Source organism: Falco cherrug, chromosome 10 (genome assembly GCF_023634085.1).
Source record: "Falco cherrug isolate bFalChe1 chromosome 10, bFalChe1.pri, whole genome shotgun sequence".
Classification (NCBI taxonomy): domain Eukaryota; kingdom Metazoa; phylum Chordata; class Aves; order Falconiformes; family Falconidae; genus Falco; species Falco cherrug.
Window position 1 is genome coordinate 788,562 of NC_073706.1, and position 16,887 is coordinate 805,448.

The window sequence follows — 16,887 nt, forward strand, 5'->3', positions numbered from 1 at the left end:
TCCCGGTCACGGCCCGCGGGCACAGCCACCCCGCCGAGCCCTCGCCTGCCTGGGAGGCCGCCGAGTGGTTGGGCGCCGTGGCCGGGGGGTCTCAGCCGGCCCCTCCTCCGTGCCCCACCGGGTCTCTGTAGAGGCCTCGGGCCCCCAGCCCGCTGGGTCACCCGGCGCGGGACCCCGGCCGGAGCCAGCGCCCGCCCGCCCGCCCGCTGACACCGTCCCGGCTCCGGGGCGGGGGGCAGCGGCTCCGGGCCGAAACCACTCCCCGTTCCGCAGCCCCCGGCGCGGGACCCCGCGCTCACGTGGGCGGTGCCCGCCCTCCGCACCGACCCCGCCCTCCCGGCGCCGCCTCCCATTGGCCGTTTACCAGTGGGCGGGCGGGTCGCTTTGTGACGCCACGATCAGCTGTCGGAAGGTCCCGATTTGTGCGGGGGAGCGGCGGGCGCTCGGCAGAACCGCGCGATCGCCACCGGCCCCGGCCCCGGCCCTACCTCAGCGCCCGCCGCCCGCACGGCAGGTGAGTGTCCCGCCGACCGGCGCCTGGCTGCTGCGGGGGGGCGGCGGGCGGGGCTGGGGCTGAGCGGGCTCGCGCCGCCCGCTATCCTCCGGGGGGCCCCGGGGAGCCGCCGCCCGGGACCCCCCCCCCGCCCCTGTTGTTTGTTTCTTCATCACCGGATTAAGATTCGAGGTTGGGCTCCGCTCCCATTGGCCCCGCTGCAGTGACGTATGCGTCATTTGCATATGACATTGGGACGTCATAAGGCTGCCCCCCCCGGCCCCCCCTGCGTCCCGGGCGCGCTGTCCTGCCGTGACCCCGCGGAGCGCGGTCGCCTCCGCTGCCGGGGGGGGGGTGGCCGGGGCCCAGCGCGTGGCCAGAACCGCGTGGGCGCCCCCGGCCTCTCGCGTCTCCGCGGCGGCTTCCCCGGGCCAGCGGCGGAGCCGGTGTCAGTGGCGCCCTGGGAGGGGCTGCTGGCCGGTGTGCGCGGTCCACGTACCGTGCGAGCACCCGCGGTTTGCGTGAGACCGGGCCGCGTGTTCAGGCTTTTTCGTGGAGTTGAACCGTGGTGCCCGGGAGAGAGCCGTGGGGCCACGCGTGGCGCGGGAAGGGCCCTGGCAGCACCAGGCAGAGGTCTGTGCCGTAGCATCCCGGCGTGCCACCGCCGCGTCCCGGGATGCTGAGCCTGCGAGTATGTTGGGGACCACGCGTGGTGGCTGCTTTTGTTATTACTGCTCTAAGGGCATCTGCTTTGGGACAGCTCAGAGATGTCCTAAGTCCTGAAAGGGCAACTCTTCTACGGATTTCATGCCTCTCGCCTCGGGACCCCCAGCAGCCTGGCTGAGCCTGGGAGGCCCCAGGCACTGACTTGCTCCCATCTGACGGGGCTCGTCAGCTGAAAGGCTTGGGCTCCATGGAGTGTGACTGTAGGAACATCTTACAAAGGGCATTATTGCTTTTGTAATCTCCTTTATATGTATGCCTATATCTATAAATTTATGTTGCTTCTGTGTAGAGGAGCTACAACCCTGCCTAGAGAGCCTGAGCAAAGGCACTGGGACTCCCTGGGGTCCCAAAGCACTGGCTTAAAGTGCCTTTGCTGGGAACAGCAGCACCCTCCACTGACAGGGCACCAGCGAGGGCTGTGCTGGGCAGGTACCAGGTGCTGTCACTGATTTGGCCAAGGCTTTGCTGGGGTAGGAAACCATCCCAGAAACAGGTGTTGGGCTCTGGTACAGGACTGTGCCGTACCTTCTTTCCCATTGGGCGTAGTCTACAAAGTGCCGAGAACAAATTTTTTTTCCTCTAAAATAAGTCTTTTCTTGCCTTTTATGTCTGCCCAAAAAAAGACAAAAGCTGTCTGCTGCAGCTCACTGTCACCTTTGAGAACCTGCTGCATCCAACTGGTGCTTATCTGGCTGAACACAAAAGGGAAGACATAATGGATGTTTTTCCCCTGGAGAATAAACGGATATCACCTGCTTGTAGCAAGACTGGAAAAACCTGAGATGCAAACTCTTATCTAAGAGCTTTTTTCAGTGCTAATTGCACAGCAAACCCTGCATGGCCAAATCTTGCCCCAGCTCATATGTGGCTCCAGGTGGGCTCAGCGGGAGCTGGTGGGGAGCTCAGGGTTCCTGTGGTATCAAAGTCCGATTTGCCAGTTAGTATCCAGCCTCCTGTGATTTACAAAGGGCGTAACACTGGTGCTGCTCCACTGTTGCGTATGCTCCTAGGGATGTTTCCTCACCTGGCATGTCCCAGAGAGGAAACTTCTAAAATTTCATAGGACAGCTCATGGTAAATCTAAAAATTTCATGGTTGCTGGCCACTGGCAGATTTTCCAGGGCTCTGTGCAATGACATAAAATAGCAGATGGTCGGGTTTGTCCTTGGGGCAAGGACCTTCCTGCAGCAGTTACACAAGGGAGCTGGTGCAGGTGGGGACACCAGCTCCAGGCAAATGCCCTCTTTCTGCGACCCTGAGTCCCCCTCTTTCAGGTGGGATCTGGAGGAGCACATGGGGACTTCAGTCCACCTGAGCTCCCGGACTGGCCGAGGAGAGCCCTCCCACGTGCTGGCTTTGTCTGCCACTGAGAATAAGAGTCTCATGATAAAGAGGTTTTGGGGGGATTTTTAAAATACTCTCTGCCGCCTTGCCCCCCTCTGCTTCCCTGCTCTGCAGTAGGAAGATGGGTCTGGCTGTGAATCAGCCTCCGGCTTGCTGCAGTCACTCTGTCCGTGCCAGCAGCAGCCTCGGGGCCCAGCTCCACCTGTGAGGCAAGTGCTCCCCCAGGCCAACCCCACAAATGAGCCTTCTGGCAAAGTAAAGGGATCAGCAGGAGCTGTAGCGCAGTTGTTGAGTGACCAAATGCATTAATCCAGCCCTGCCAAACTGTCCTGGGCAAGACCCTGCCGGCTCTGGTCCCTTCCTCAATGGGGACAGAGAGAGGTCAGCACCGCGATGCTTCACTGGTCATTTCTGGTGTGGTAAGCAGGGCACCCCTGAGCTGCCCAGCTGCCAGACCCCCTTCTCCTTCGCTCTGTGTTTCTGTGCCAGGTTTAAGATTTTGGTGCATACAGCACAGTGACAGCAGCCTGTGAAACGCTTGTCTAATTTAGGTAAAATGAATTCAAAATAACATTTCCCAAGTGGGTTGGAGGAAGGCACCTGATTTATACCTCCAACGCCTGCCATGATGACTGCGCAGGGTATTCTTAGCTCTGCCAAGGAAGGACCGCTTCTGCCACTTGTCAGCAGCATCCCTCCTGCCGCCAAGTATTTATGGAAAGTTTCAGGGAGCCTGTTGCCATTTCCAAGCAGAGTTGCTGCTGTTCTTGCAGGCTGTGACTTTCGGGAGCTGCCAGCCCTGCGAAGCTGTGGCTGCCACCCCAGCAAGCTCCTGGCGCACCCTGGGGCTTTGCTGCCTATTCTTAGCTCCTGGGCTTATTTGCAGTGATGGTGACTCAGAAAACTAATTATTACATTGAAGTTTCTGAAGGGGAAAAAAAAAACCCCACCAACAAACCTCAATGCATTATGGTTTCCTTACTCCTGCCTTTTTATATTAACTACCCTCTAGCTAGTTTTAAAAGGCTGTTGGACTTCCTGGAAAGATTCTGCTAAACTTCTTCATTCATTAAGGAACTCATCTGTCCCTGAGTATGTCACCTGTGGCCTGTCCCCTCATGCTGAGTACAAGGGCTTGCAGAAGCCTGAGAAGGATGGCAGCTGTCCCACAGTGATGGCCCTGGCTCTGGCAGGGGATGGCTATGTGGTTTCTGGGGCAGCTCAGCCTCAGGGACGTGGTGCACAGGCAATCCCTTGTGCCCCAGTGCTGGCCATACCTTCTCCACAGATCTGGGATTTCTAGCAGACACCGGTGGGCTGGAAGAAGGCACCAGGGCTCTGACCAGCCCGGGCCACTGGAGGGGCAGAGGAGCAACCTCCTGGTCCAAACTGCTTCTGTGGGCACCTTCTCTGCCTGGTGCCGAGGCACGGTTTGGGCAGCACCAACTGAAATCCCCTGGCAGGGGTGCATTCAGGTCCCTCCCGCACCCCAGTTCCCCTGGTGTAAATGGGAAAAACATTGCTGCGGGGATGCAATGATGGCCAGGAGCTGCTTCTAGTGTGGGTGGGAGCCCCCTGCGCCTGCCACCCTCTGCTGCATTCTTACTGCCCCTCTACCCCTGCCTGGGGACCTGCAGAAGGGTAAGAAGCAGGACCTCCTGAGACATCACCAGCAGGTACCTGGGAGCAGTGGGGTTTCTGCTGCAATTAGAGATCTAATCAATTTATGAAATTAATATGATATTAAAATATCTTTAATAAAAAGGAAAGTGCTCCAGGCAGATGCCAGATTTCAGCCTGCAGGCAGGGAGAACTGTCATGCAATGAAGCCATGGCTGTGTACCACAGCTGTCAGGGCTGTTCCAGGCACCCTTTGCCAGCCTGGTCTGGGGGAGGATGGATACACACATAGGTCCCATGGGAGGGAAATCCCCACCGTGCTCAGCACAGAGCACACAGAGCCCGATGGGCCAGTTCCCATTCATGGCCCAGCTGGATACCAGCCCTTTTCATGTTGTTTCCCTAACTTACGTTATTCCACTTTAATGTTTCCACTGCTGTCTGTCTTCACATGTTAGAGAGCTTTGCAGTCATTAATAAAATGAGTGAGTCCTGCCCTCCCCTGGAGCTGGGAGGAATGTGTTTCCCCAGGGGTAAAACCATGACAAGCGTAGATGGAGCAGAGACTCACTCAGGACTGGGATGTCATCCCTGCCCCGCTGCGAGGGGGTGACAAGCCTGCTGCCGCTTGCTCCTGCACATCCATGCCTGAGCACTTGGGGCCAAGACACAGCCCATAGCCAAGCACTTTGTCCCATGGCTCCTTGTAAGGTTCTTGTAAAGGAGCAGTGGTGGCACATGCAACAGTGTCCTCTTTTGGGGCTGGAGGGTGGCAATGTTACACAGCTGCATGAGAAGAGCATCCTTGCAGATACACACACACAGCACGACACCGACAGTAACAACTTTCAAAATTAAACCAACCTCAAGCAGGTATTGGCCCAGGCAGAGCTGGAGCAAAACACTAGCAAGGGCTTCTTGGGACCCAGCTTAAAGAGGGGAGGGCAGCCACGCTGCTGGGGCTGTCAGTGGGTTGGTGGTGGGTTTTGGGGTCATCTGGTGCCATGGATCCTCAGATAGGACAGCAGCATTGCACCCTTTGCCCTGCTCTAACAGCAAAGCTGGGTGCCACCAACCATACTCAGTGCCCGTTCAGTGCTGGGGGAGGCAGGTCCCAGTCTGATTTTAGAACAGGGTTTGGCTCTGCCCCTGCCAGCTCCAGCGGATGGGACCCCTGGGACACACCACCCATGAGGAAGGGGACACAATGTGGGGCCTGGTGCAGGTTGGGGGCTGCAGGGCATGGGCAGCCAGCCCTTCACTGGGACACAGTGCATGATGCCCTTGGAGATGCCAGCAGCTGGGACAGCACACAGCTCAGTGCCAGAGCCACCTTTTCACCACCACCCCTGACCCGCCTGAGCCCCTGGCTTGCAGAAGGGCCAGCACTGCCAGCCAGTCCAAATGCGTTATTCTCTCGTCTTTCCCTTTTACAGGCCTTTGCACTGAAGCCAAGTGAAGAACCTCAGAATTGCACTACACACCATTTAGCTCAGCTACAATTTTGCTAGCAGCAAAGCATCTCCACCACCACCGAGACCTCGAGTGCTGTTTTTTCTGCTCCCTGCCCATTGCTCCCCCCTCTGCACCTGGAAGCTGGTGCTCAGCCATAGCTCTAAGTCACCGATCCTCCCGCTGGACCGCTCCCCACCATGTTTCAGCGTCTCACTAGCCTCTTCTTCAGTGACAGCAACACGCCAGAAGGCCTAGAGGAGCCCAAACCCTTTGTCGAGGAGGAGGAGGAAGAGGATGGCTGGCTCATAATTGATCTTGCAGGTGAGAAAAGCAATGGGGACCGGCTTCCTACAACCTGTGCTGCACCTTGTCTTTCTGGGGCTGGGCAACCCCCTTGAGATGACAGCAGATAAGCTTCCACCAAGTGTAGTCAGCTCTGCCCTTCATCCCTCCTCCCCTGGTCCCCCCACCCTGCCCACAGCGCCCAGCACTGTGGTCACAGCAGCAGCACCCCACCCGCTCCTCCTTTTTCCCTCTCCTCTCTTGATGGTGGTTCACGACTTCCCACCAGCATGGGAGCGGGAGCAGCGTCCCCAGCTGGGGCTGCTGCTGCCAGGAGCATCCAGATGCCTCCACACCAGCCCGGGGAGAGCACCCAGGGTTTTGGTGTGATCCTGCCTGCTAGGGCAGCGGGGTGGGGGACACCAACCCATGCGGGCTGTCTGCCTGTGAGCTGCAGTGGCACCATGGCTAGGCAGCGCCACAAGCAGCGCTTTGCCAGGAGGGTCTGGGCTTGGTTGTCCCCCGTGGCACCCCTGCCATAAGCAAACAGGGAGCGTGTTCCCTGCGGGAGCTGGTCCCGAGCATAGGGGGAGGCCAGGGTTTTCCCCACATAAGGGCAGGCAGCAGCAGTGCCTGCCTGTCCCCCCACCAGCGATCTGGCCACTTTTGGGTCATTTGAGTCCATCGGGGTAGCAAATCTCAGCTAAAGGGCTTATCATCCCAAATCATATCCAGTGCCCATGCCAACAGCACTCAGACAAGGGACGTTTGCCACAAGGACCCTGTACCTAGAGAGCCCTCAGAGGCTCCCAGTTCCCATGGATGGCATCAACCATCCAGAACCCTGTTTAACAGCAACCAGGCGGATCAAATTCCTTGTGTGTCAAGAGCTTCTCCAGCTCTGTTAAGACCTTGGTGTTTCTATTGTGGGGTCAATGACTCAACCAATTACAACGATAATTTCATGACCTTTTGCTTGCAAATCCAGCAGCAAACTTAGGCAAACAAGCTTGCCTGTGCAGGAGCTCATTGATGGCCATGGTCTGCTCCTGCAGCCTCTGGTCAGTTGTGGTGCCCCAGCCCAGGGGACCACGAACATATCCTGCAGGTTTAAGAGGGTTTCGTCCTCCCTCTTGCAGGCATCTGTTCTCCAAGCAGATACCCCCTGCCTGTCCCCCATGCACCAAACAGAGCTCATTTTCATGATGCAAGTCATTCATTAGGGTTCCCCACCCGGCGAGCTGGAGAGGGGATGGGAGCATGGACGAGCCTGGGGTGAGGGAACAGGGTCAGCCCTGTGCCTGGTGGGAGCACTAGGGAGAGCTGGCAGAGGTGGGTGGGTGGCATGGGCAGCCATGGAGGATTCCCTGTCCTCTGAGCTTTGGTGACTGTCCCGTGGGGGTGGTGACAGCAGTGACGCAGGAGGCAGCTGGTTGCAGGGAGGTCCCATTAGGTCCCTGGAGCAATGGGCACACAGCTGCCACGTGTCTGGGACAGCTGGCAGCAGCTGCAGCATGTCAGAAGGAGCCAGGAGTTTCCCCAGATAGAAATGCTGGGCTGTGCCTTCATCCCCTGGGTCTGAGGCTGTGGCTGGCTCAGCGGGGACCCAGGGATGACCTTGATACAAAAGGCTCCTGTTGTTTTTTCCAATCAAGTGGCCAGGCTTTGGTGCAGAGCTGGCTTTCAGCAGTGTCTGCCTGGGACGTGCAACCCCACTGCTAATCCCCACGGGCCCTGCCTCTGCCTTTTCCCATAGCATTCCCTGGCCAGCGAGGGACCTATTTATTTCCACCCTAATCTCTGAGGCTGGAGTTATGCGAAGCACTTCAAAACCCAAACCTGCTGGCTCCAGCCTCCATCATTTACCTTCCAGCCACAGCAGCTGGCAAGCGTCTCCCAGCCTGGCTCCCTCCCAGTAGCAGGGACAGCTTAATGAGCCTCTGAATTAGTTTCCTCTCAGCCAGATCTTTGACCCGTGTTGCAAAATGCACCCAAGTTAACCAGATCTCCCAGGAGCATTTCAGACACCCCTCTCACCCCATTGCCCAGCCTGACTCTGCTCAGCACACAGGGAAGAGCAAAGAGCATTTCCTGGTGCTTAGTGGTATGGCAGCAAGTCTCCCAGGGATTTGTGGACCCCAAAATATTCCTTGTAATGTTCAAGCTCAACTTGGCAAAGGATGGGGACAGGCAGCCATGGATGTCTGGAGCAGGGTTCCATGATGCTGGGTGCCCATAGGCTGCAGCCCTGCAGTTGTGAGAGCACTGCTGGACCGGGAATGCTCCAGCCAGGCTCAATGGCTGTCTCCACGCTGACAAATAATCTCCAGCCCGATATGCTAACAGCTATTAATAACTTGATACCCACTGACCTGAAGAAAGATGCTCTCATCTTCACAAGGCTAATTGTGGCCAGCCCTAAGCCTGGGCATCATCTGCAGGAGGAGCTGGGGACATGCTTGGTGGTGAATGCCAGCCTTGTGCTTCATATGCTGCATTTCTCCACCACAAGAACATGTTCACCTCTGATTTCTCCTGCACCCTCACCCAGTTGCAGGGTTGCACATGTGCTGCATCTCCCCCTGAGGCTAGTTCCCTCCAGTCCCCTGATGAGGCTGGTAACAGGTCTGAATTTCCTCGATGAGCCTGACAGTAGGCACAGCCTCCCCTCCCTTAACCTGGCCAGTAAGTCCAAGCAAGAGCAGCCCAGAAAAGCACCAGTTCAAGTGCTTTTGCCAGGCAGAGGTGAGGAAAGGAAGACAAGGAAGGCTGAGGTGCTGAGGTGTTGGGGGGGGGGGGGGGGGGGGGCAGCTTGTGGATCAACCACCCAGGATTCAGCCTCTAATGGACTGAAGCTGAAAGCATGGTGAAAACCTTTGCTGAAGAATTTATATATTCCCTGGTTTCTTCCAGACAAAAAGGTGTGAACTGTTTTGTTGTTGGGTTTAGTTTTTTTTTTCTCCTCTGTGTGTGCTTGGTTTCAATGTTTGCAAAGTGCTGGGGAGTGTTTACAAGTATAGGCAGGCCAGTGCTCCTCTGGAGCAGCACAGCTCAGGTGCCATAAGAACAGGCAACAGCAGCATTTCTTGCTGCTGAATTTCTTCCTTTGCTTTGAGAAGGAAAAAAATCAAAATCTCTGCAGTAGGTCCTATTGCAGCACTCTCAAAACTAGCCAGCTGCAGCAAGGCTTTTACCATCCCATACCAGGTTAACTTCAATAAGTAGTTCCCACACCTTGCCCCAGCACAGCCACCAATCCCCCACAGGGTTTCACAAGTTCATCTATTGTCTGTGCTGTTCCTTCATCCTCTACAGACCAGTTCACCCTGCTTCTTACCTCTGCCGTATCCAGCCTCTTCCTTCTCCGTGCTTCTCTTCCAGCCAGCCTCTACTCAGCCAACCCCCTTTCTTCCCCCAGGGCCTCTCCTCCATCCAGGGCACTCGCTCTCCTCCCTCTGCTTCTTCCAGGTGCCTCCTCATCCAGTGCTCCTCTCCCATCTCCCTTAGAGCCATTTAACTACTCAGCAGGAACCAGCCACAGCTGCACCTTATCCAGTCAGCCAACCCACCGCCCCTGAAGCCAGCCCACAGCTGTATATTATCAATTTCAATTAACCTGCCTTCATTCCTCTACAGTTTCCCCCCAACTTTTTCGTTAAACTCCCTAATCAGAACCATTCTGTTGCTTGCTCGCCTAGTGAAGCCGGGCCCTGCGGCACCGGTAGCTGCCCGGTATGGAGGATGCTGATCGGGGCGCGGTGCAGGGCATTGCTGGCGTCTGACCCCGTGAGGTCCCGTCGATGCCGTGCCCATCTCTAGCGGTGGCGATGGCGGTGGGGGTGTCTCTTGCACTAACGATGCCCCTTTCTCTCCCCCCTCCCCTCCCCACTGTACATGGTATGTGTGTGTGTCCCTGCTGCGCCCCGCATGGCTCTGCACCCCCACCACCCCCAGGCAGCCGTGCCCGCCCTGGCGCAGCCCAGCGAGTGGCTGCTGGTGGTACCGGGCGCCTGGTGCGATCCCACCTGGCACCCACTGGTTCACCGCCACCACCGGCCGCTTCCCCAGCTCCAGCTGGTCCCTGCTTGATGGACGAGAGTTGGTTTGTCACCCCTCCCCCCTGTTTTACTGCAGAGGGGCCCGGCCCCAACGGCGTGGGGAGCAGCCCCATGGAGGACCTGCTCATCGAGCACCCCAGCATGTCTGTCTATGTCACCAGCACCCTCGAGGTGGATGGGGAGGGCCCCGAAGACAATGCTGCTGGGTGAGTGTGGCTTGAGGATGCCCGCAGGGGCTGCTGGCCCAGCACCGGCTGCGGGACCGGGGCGGATGGTCAGTGCTGGCATCACAAATGGCTGTGTACACCCGAGAGCGTTTCGCCTGCAGGTGGAATGGGGCTGTGGGGGGACCTTGGTGTCCCTGCATCCCACCTCGGGGAGCACCCTGCACCCTGGCTGGTGCTGCACAAGGGTGGCAGCCTCTATGTCCCAAAATATTCTGCTAACAGGATCTTGATGCCATGTTGAGATGGCTGTGGGTGCAGGACCATGAGCCTGCTGCGGGGCTGCGGCGGGAGAGGGCTGCATCCCCCTCCCCTGCCCTGAGCAGAGTCTCCTGGCATGGCCACCTGTCACCCCACCGCCTGTCCGGTGGTTTGCCAGGCTGGGCTTAAACACAGGGCTTTGCCTTTGCGCAAGTATGGCGCAAGCAACGCAAACCCAGCAGGACAAGGTGACCTTCAGGCACAGGGGTTCCCCCAAGACCCCCAGCTCCCCCAGGCACAGGGTGCTGTGGCCTCCCAGATCCCTGTCGTGCCCAGTGCAGGGGTGTCCTGCAGCCGCTGGGAGCAAGGTGCCACCAGCCCTGGATGTAGACGTTTCTCCCTGTCCCAAAGTCCAGCTTAGCAGGGGGAGGAGGTTAAACAGAAGTGCCCCAAATGCCCCCCCGCCCTCTCCCAGGAGCTGCGGGCTGGAGCCCCCTGCCATCCTTCCCCAGGGCCACAGCCTCGCTGCAGCCGTGGGGGGCTCTGTCCTCTCTCCATGGCTGCCGGTGGCACTGGCAACACACCGATCATCTGCACGAGCAGCCCTGCCACTGTCGGCCAAGCCCTGGGTCCCCTCGTGCTGCGAGGTGCCTGCCGCCCCCCAGTCCCAGCCCTCCAGTTTGTCCCCCAGCAGCCCCTTGGCAATGCAGGGGGGAGGAAGAATTTGGGGTGACCCCCTGCCCAGGCTGGGGGGTGCCGTTCCCACAGAGCTTCTCTCATTGCACAGTCAGGCCACAGCTTGGCCTCAGAGCTCCAGCGGACCCTCAGTGCTGGGGGCAAAGGGAAACGCGCCAGGGGACCGAATGGGTGGCGAGTGGGATGGCAACAGGGCTGGGCTTGGCCTTGCCCTGCTGGGCGCAAGGGACTTGGCTGCTGCAGGTTCTGTGGGGACAGCCCCATTCCTGGTGGCATCGGCATTTGTCTCCCGGCTTCTGGGGCGGGAGGGGGCTGGACCCTGCCAGGGCACAGCGCGAGGGGCAGGAGACTGGAGACCCGGGCCCCTTCTCCCTGGGGTGGGCGAGGGCTGGGTGCCGGGGTCGCTGACAGCCCCTTTCTCCTCAGGGAGGTGCCGGAGCCCCGGCTGGAGCGGCACGTGCCGCACCACAGCCGGTCCCTCGCAGTGAAGGCCGCCATCCTGGAGAAGGTCGGGCAGGCGCGGCGGGTGCAGCGGGCCAAACAGCTGGCAGAGAAGCACTGCCTCAGCCAGAAGGCGCTGCAGCGGCAGAACCAGGCCCGCCAGCGCCCGCTGCGCCGAGCCAAGCAGCACGCCGGCACCTTCGTCCACCAGCCCTGCCAGCGCCACTGCAACTACTGACCTCACCGGGCCACCGGCAGCCGCTCCCCTGCCCGGCGGAGCGGGGCTCACCCCGGCCCCAACACCAGCTGCCCCAGGGAGCACCAGCGACGAACACTGCTGATGCCGGGCTGCGGTTTCACTCCACACACCCCCACCGGCACGCCCGGCCCCCCGCTCCTCAGTCTTCCTCCCCACACCCTCCGTTGGTCCTCTCACCCCCGACACTGGCCGGGCCCGCAACCCCCGGCGCCGCTGCCATGCTGGGCCACCACCCCCTGCCTCACAGCCACGCCAGCCTTTGCGCAGGAACATCAGCATTCCCGGTGAAATCTCCCATTTCCAAAACCACGGCAAAGCCTGTTTGTCCTGATGAGCCTGTGACATCAGTGCCTTTCTTCATGACGTTGTGACTCCACATGTAGCCAGACCAGGATGTCACAAGCAGAGACATCGAGCAGAAGTGAAAAGGGCAACGGAGCAACAAGGTTTGGGATCTGTGGGAAAACCTCATCCATGACACTAAATAATGCTTCCTTCTCCCAAAACCAACAACTACCCCCCTCCCTCCTTGATTTCTTGATCACATTTTTGCTGTGATAAGGCAAATACCCCACTGCCAGTCCTGGAAGGGCTCATCACGGGAGAGAGTGTGTGGAAACCTTGACGGCAGGGTCAGCCGGGCAGCTTGCGGTGCCTCGTGGTGTTTTTTTAAAGACAACTTTAAAAGCAATCTCAGGAAAAAGAGCACTGTCCCTGCGCCTCGCCAGAGCCCTGGCCACCATGCCGGGAGGAGATGGCCAGCCAGGGGTCAGTGGTAGCATCACCGTGACTGGTGATCCTGCCGAGCTGCTGGCTGCCTTGCCCGAGCAAGCCCCCTCCTCCTCGAGCCACCCATCTGCCCAAGCCACGCATATATACATATATATGCATATGTGTATTTCTCTATGTACCTATATACTTGGAAGAGGCACCAAGAAGCCAAGAGCATTGGCTGCCCAGCGTTTATCCCTGGGAGGGGAGCAGAGGCAGGGACCTGCGCAGCTTCCCCGAGGTGGCAAAAGCATGTCGAAGCTGGTGGTGAAGGGATGCCGCGGAGGAGGCTGGAGGGAAGAGGCTGAAATAAGGGCAAAGGTGGACTTGGGAGTGGCTGCAAAGGGACAGGACTGGACAGGGCAGGCTTGGGTAGCTGGGCCAGGTGAGAGGGTTGCTGCAGTGGAGCCAGAATGAGAACGCCTTCTTCCCCCGCTAAAAATTGCATCCTTTCCCATGAAGGGCCAAATTCTGTCGTGAGCAATGTTGGTTTGTGAAACAAATCCCTCCCCTCCCCATGATGGACTCACTCTGCCTTTTGAAGGACATGGTCCAGACTTCTTACCAGCTCCAGCACCAGCTGAGATGGCTCCAAACCCAGCAGAAATGTGTTGATCCCCCCTCCCCCCCTCCCTTTAGGGACTGGTTTAGCACCCTGTGCCCCAGGGAAGGTCTGGCTGTCATGTCCTGCTTGTGGCCAGCTCACAGCCTGGATTCCCACCTCTGAGACAAGAAAAAACCACACCCCCCCCCCAAAATGCTGATTTCACAGGAATTTCTTCCATTCACCATGTTACATCCCTTAATATCGGCTTGGGACCTAGGCTGAAGGAATTATGGTAAGCCCAGCCTCAGACAGTTGATATTTATTAGTTTTTAAAATGAAATTAAAAACAAACCAAACCCTTTTATGAGCGCCGGTCCCTAGCTCTGCCTGGGAGCCTGGGCTGCGTGGGACCCAGCTGGTTGATGCTCACCTGCATTATTCATCTTTCTCTCCAATGATGCAGTGTTCCCAAACGCACAGAAAGAGTGAAAAACTGATTTCAAACATCTCCTGCCAGCCTTTCCCTTTTGATTCTTCCAGGCCAGTTTCTTGTTTCAAGTCCTCCTGAGACCCAGCGCCTCATCACACACATGATGTGGTGCCTCCTGCCCCTCCGGGTGCCCAGTGCTCACCAGGGTGAGCGGGGCACTGGTGGCTGTGCCGGCGGAGATGCTGGGCTGTATCCTGCACCCACCCCACTGGTTTGTTCTGCCGCTTTTTCAGCCCTTTGGGTAAGTGTGGCGGCACCGGAGCTGTTTTTTCACAGCCAGTGGTTTATCAGCAGAGAAAGAGCGAGCTGGGGAGCTTGGTGTTCCCCCCATCCCTCGGCATCGCCTGCTGCTCCCGGGCCCTTGCCACAGTCACCGTCCCTTGTGGCCGAACCTAAGACCATGCTGGAGATAATCCTGTTCCACCTCTGATGTCTTCTCGGTGAAGAGTCTGAGGACTTCTTCACTCGAGGGGAACATTTACACCTTTTGGCTTCCTGGGCTTCACATTAAATGCCTTCCCGCCTCGCCCCTGAAGTGATGCCTGCTATGAACCGGGAACATGGCATTTGTAGGGATGCTGGCACAAGCACTTGTGAAGACAAGCAGGGGCTGAGCCCGAGCTTTTGGGTGCCTGATGGATGTCCGATGAGGTGGTACCTGCCCTGTGCTTCTGTCTCCTGTGTCACTGGGTGATATGCTCTGTGGCCACCAGGCAACAGCATTAGAGGAAGCATTTTCTCTCTAGCCCAAATATACGTCAAGAAGTGGATGAGCCAAGCAACACCCTGCCTCTCAGCCCATTCCCCACTGCAGATTCTCCTCCTGTGCATCCGAGATGCTGCCAGTCCCTCCAGATTGCTGCTGTCATCAGAGCTGGCTGCGACACCGTCACCCCCTCTGGTGGCTCCCAGGGGAAGACAGGCTGTGGGGCAGCAAGGCTGGCTGGGGACCGTGTCCCCGGGGCAGATCCTGCCACATCTCACCTACCAGGCCATTCTGTGCCCAATCTGCTTGCAGATGGTACCCCAGCAGGAGAAACCCCTTGTCAAAATGTTCCTCCGTGTCCCACTCATCCATCGTGAGCCAGAAGCCCCTGGCCATGCTGCCGGGGTGCTCAGCACAGCCGTGGCTGCTGACAGCCAGCACCCAGCACCTGTTCCAAAAGGCTGTTGCTGTTACTCCGTCCCGGGTTTCAGAGGCGAAAGCAAACTGTTTTCCTTTCTTCTTTCCGTGCCAGTCTGAGACACCTTTCATCACACTGTGCCCACCCAGCACAGGACATGAAGCAGAACTATTATCACACTTTATATCAATAGTATGTTTATAAAGGGTTAATAAATTATTAATAATGTTTTCATGAAGAGGTTAATCCTGAGTCCTAGCATCCTGCAAGTCAACAGAGCGTGCTTACTACAGCATATATGGGCTCCTGCGATCCCCCCTCTGTTGTCTGCACACTTGCTCATGTATTAACATCTAATAATCTCCTGTTAACTCCTGCAGAGTGACTGTCAATCCACCAGTGTGGCCAACCCTTCTTATGCTGTGGCAAAGGTGTGTTCAGACCGTGCTTTGCAGAAGCTCTGCATTGCTCCTCTCCTGCCCAAGTGAGCACGAGACCTGGCCTGATACCAAATCTCCTGCCAGTGTTTCCAGAGCAAGAAAACCCTTTTACACTGGGGTTATGAGTCTCCTCAAATCTTAAAACAAATGAAAGGTGCTTAAAAACTGAGAACTTTTTCTGTGTATGCACATGTGTGCATGTGTAGATATTTCACAATGCAGCGTGGGTGGTTGGTAGGTTGTTCTGGGGCATGTGATTTAGGTTTTTAGGGGGTTGTTGGGGGCGGGGGTGGGTTTGCACCCGCTGTTTTTCAAGTTGTGACTAGCTGTGCAACGCTCCTGATGGGAAGGTGAAGCAAACACTGTGCTGGCTGGCAAGGAGGCCCCTGGGCTGGTGTCCTGCTCCAATGGCTAGGATGAGTCTTGCTTTCTTTTCTTTACTTGCGGGGGGGGGGAGGAAGGGGAACTACAAGCATGGACTCAGGGACAGACAAATATGCTGAGGTCTTTAAAAACGTGTTTTTTTCTGGGCTTCTCTTTTTGGCTGTGGTGTTTGTTTCTGTCCGTGAGGCCTTTGGCTGCATAGGGTGCTGCAGGGACATGGCTGGAGCCGCTGGCAGCACATGTCAGTGAGAGCAGCACAGGTGGCTGCACCTTGGAGGAGCTGCAGGGCTTGATGCTTAGACAGAGCTCCAGTATGGAAGAAGGAGCTGTGGCCGCTTTTGGTGAAACCATCCCTGAGCAGCAGCTCCTCTTGGTTTGCCCACATCCTGAAAATTTACCATACAGCTGCTAGATTGCAGCTGGTCCCTCCTTGGGCTTGTTTGTGAGCAACTAGGTACAGATTTTAAACAATAAGCCCCAAGGATCTGGGAAATGGAGCTGTGCTTTCTGCAGCAGCCACAGCTGGCCTGGCTCCCACCATGGCCCTGGGGTCAGAAGGCAGCCAGGATAGGGAAAGCCATCAGAGCAATCCCATGGAGAAATGCTGATGCAGGTGACAGGCAGATTTGTGGGAGGAAGTTTTTGTATTTCTTGCAATGAAAGCATAAAGAAAAAGAAAGAAAGAAAAAAAGGGGGGAAAAATCCCCAGAGGAGAGGCCTGGGCAAGCCTCTGCCCAGTAAATGCCAGCTCTGCCTGGGCAGCTGGCAGTGCCACAGCCACCGCTGCTGGGGCTTGCGGGTGGTGAGCTGGCTCCAGCCTGGCTGCCCAGCCCCGCGCAGGAGCTGCAGCGAGGAGTGGGCACGGGTGAAACCGCCAGAGCCAGAGGTGAGGCGCTCCCAGCCATCGGGACTGGATCGGGAGAGGCAGCTCCCCTGGAGAAGTACACCTCTTGGGATGAAAGCAGGATCATGATAGGACATGGCTGCTCCCGCACACCCCCAGGGACCCACCTCCCAGGGCAGCTCCTGCGTGGTGTCCCCCAGCACAGCGAGGGGCTGCTACCGAGTTGTGGATCTTGCCTGCCCTGAGGGGAGCTGCCGGGGAGGTGGGGCAAAAGTCCTTGTCACCCCATGCTCTGAAAGTTGCACTCACAAACATGCTTCCCAAAAAAACTCTGCTGTGAAACCTTGATCCGGAAAGAAAATGATTCTTTCCATAGGAGTCTGTTTCTTTTTCATTGTGGCTAACGTGAACACATGGCTCATCCCAAAGATCACCACTGTGAGAGTCTTTGCTTTTCCTTTAGGCATGTTTCTAACCAATAGATAATT

General features: G+C 57.5%; 1 protein-coding gene across 2 annotated transcripts; it reads left to right on the forward strand.

Annotated features, from left to right (window-relative positions):
- Window positions 1–390: 390 nt before the first annotated feature.
- TP53INP2 (tumor protein p53 inducible nuclear protein 2) lies at window positions 391–16,777 on the forward strand. 2 transcript variants are annotated; one of them, XM_055722975.1, is made up of 4 exons: window positions 391–514; window positions 5,620–5,959; window positions 9,875–10,184; window positions 11,526–16,777. In XM_055722975.1, the coding sequence occupies exons 2-4, from the start codon at window positions 5,836–5,838 to the stop codon at window positions 11,776–11,778; spliced, it is 687 nt and encodes a 228-aa protein (XP_055578950.1). In that variant the 5' UTR covers window positions 391–514; window positions 5,620–5,835; the 3' UTR covers window positions 11,779–16,777. The 2 variants fall into 2 exon arrangements, with proteins under 2 accessions (XP_055578950.1, XP_055578951.1); XM_055722976.1 differs by having other exon boundaries at window positions 395–514; window positions 10,055–10,184.
- Window positions 16,778–16,887: the final 110 nt, after the last annotated feature.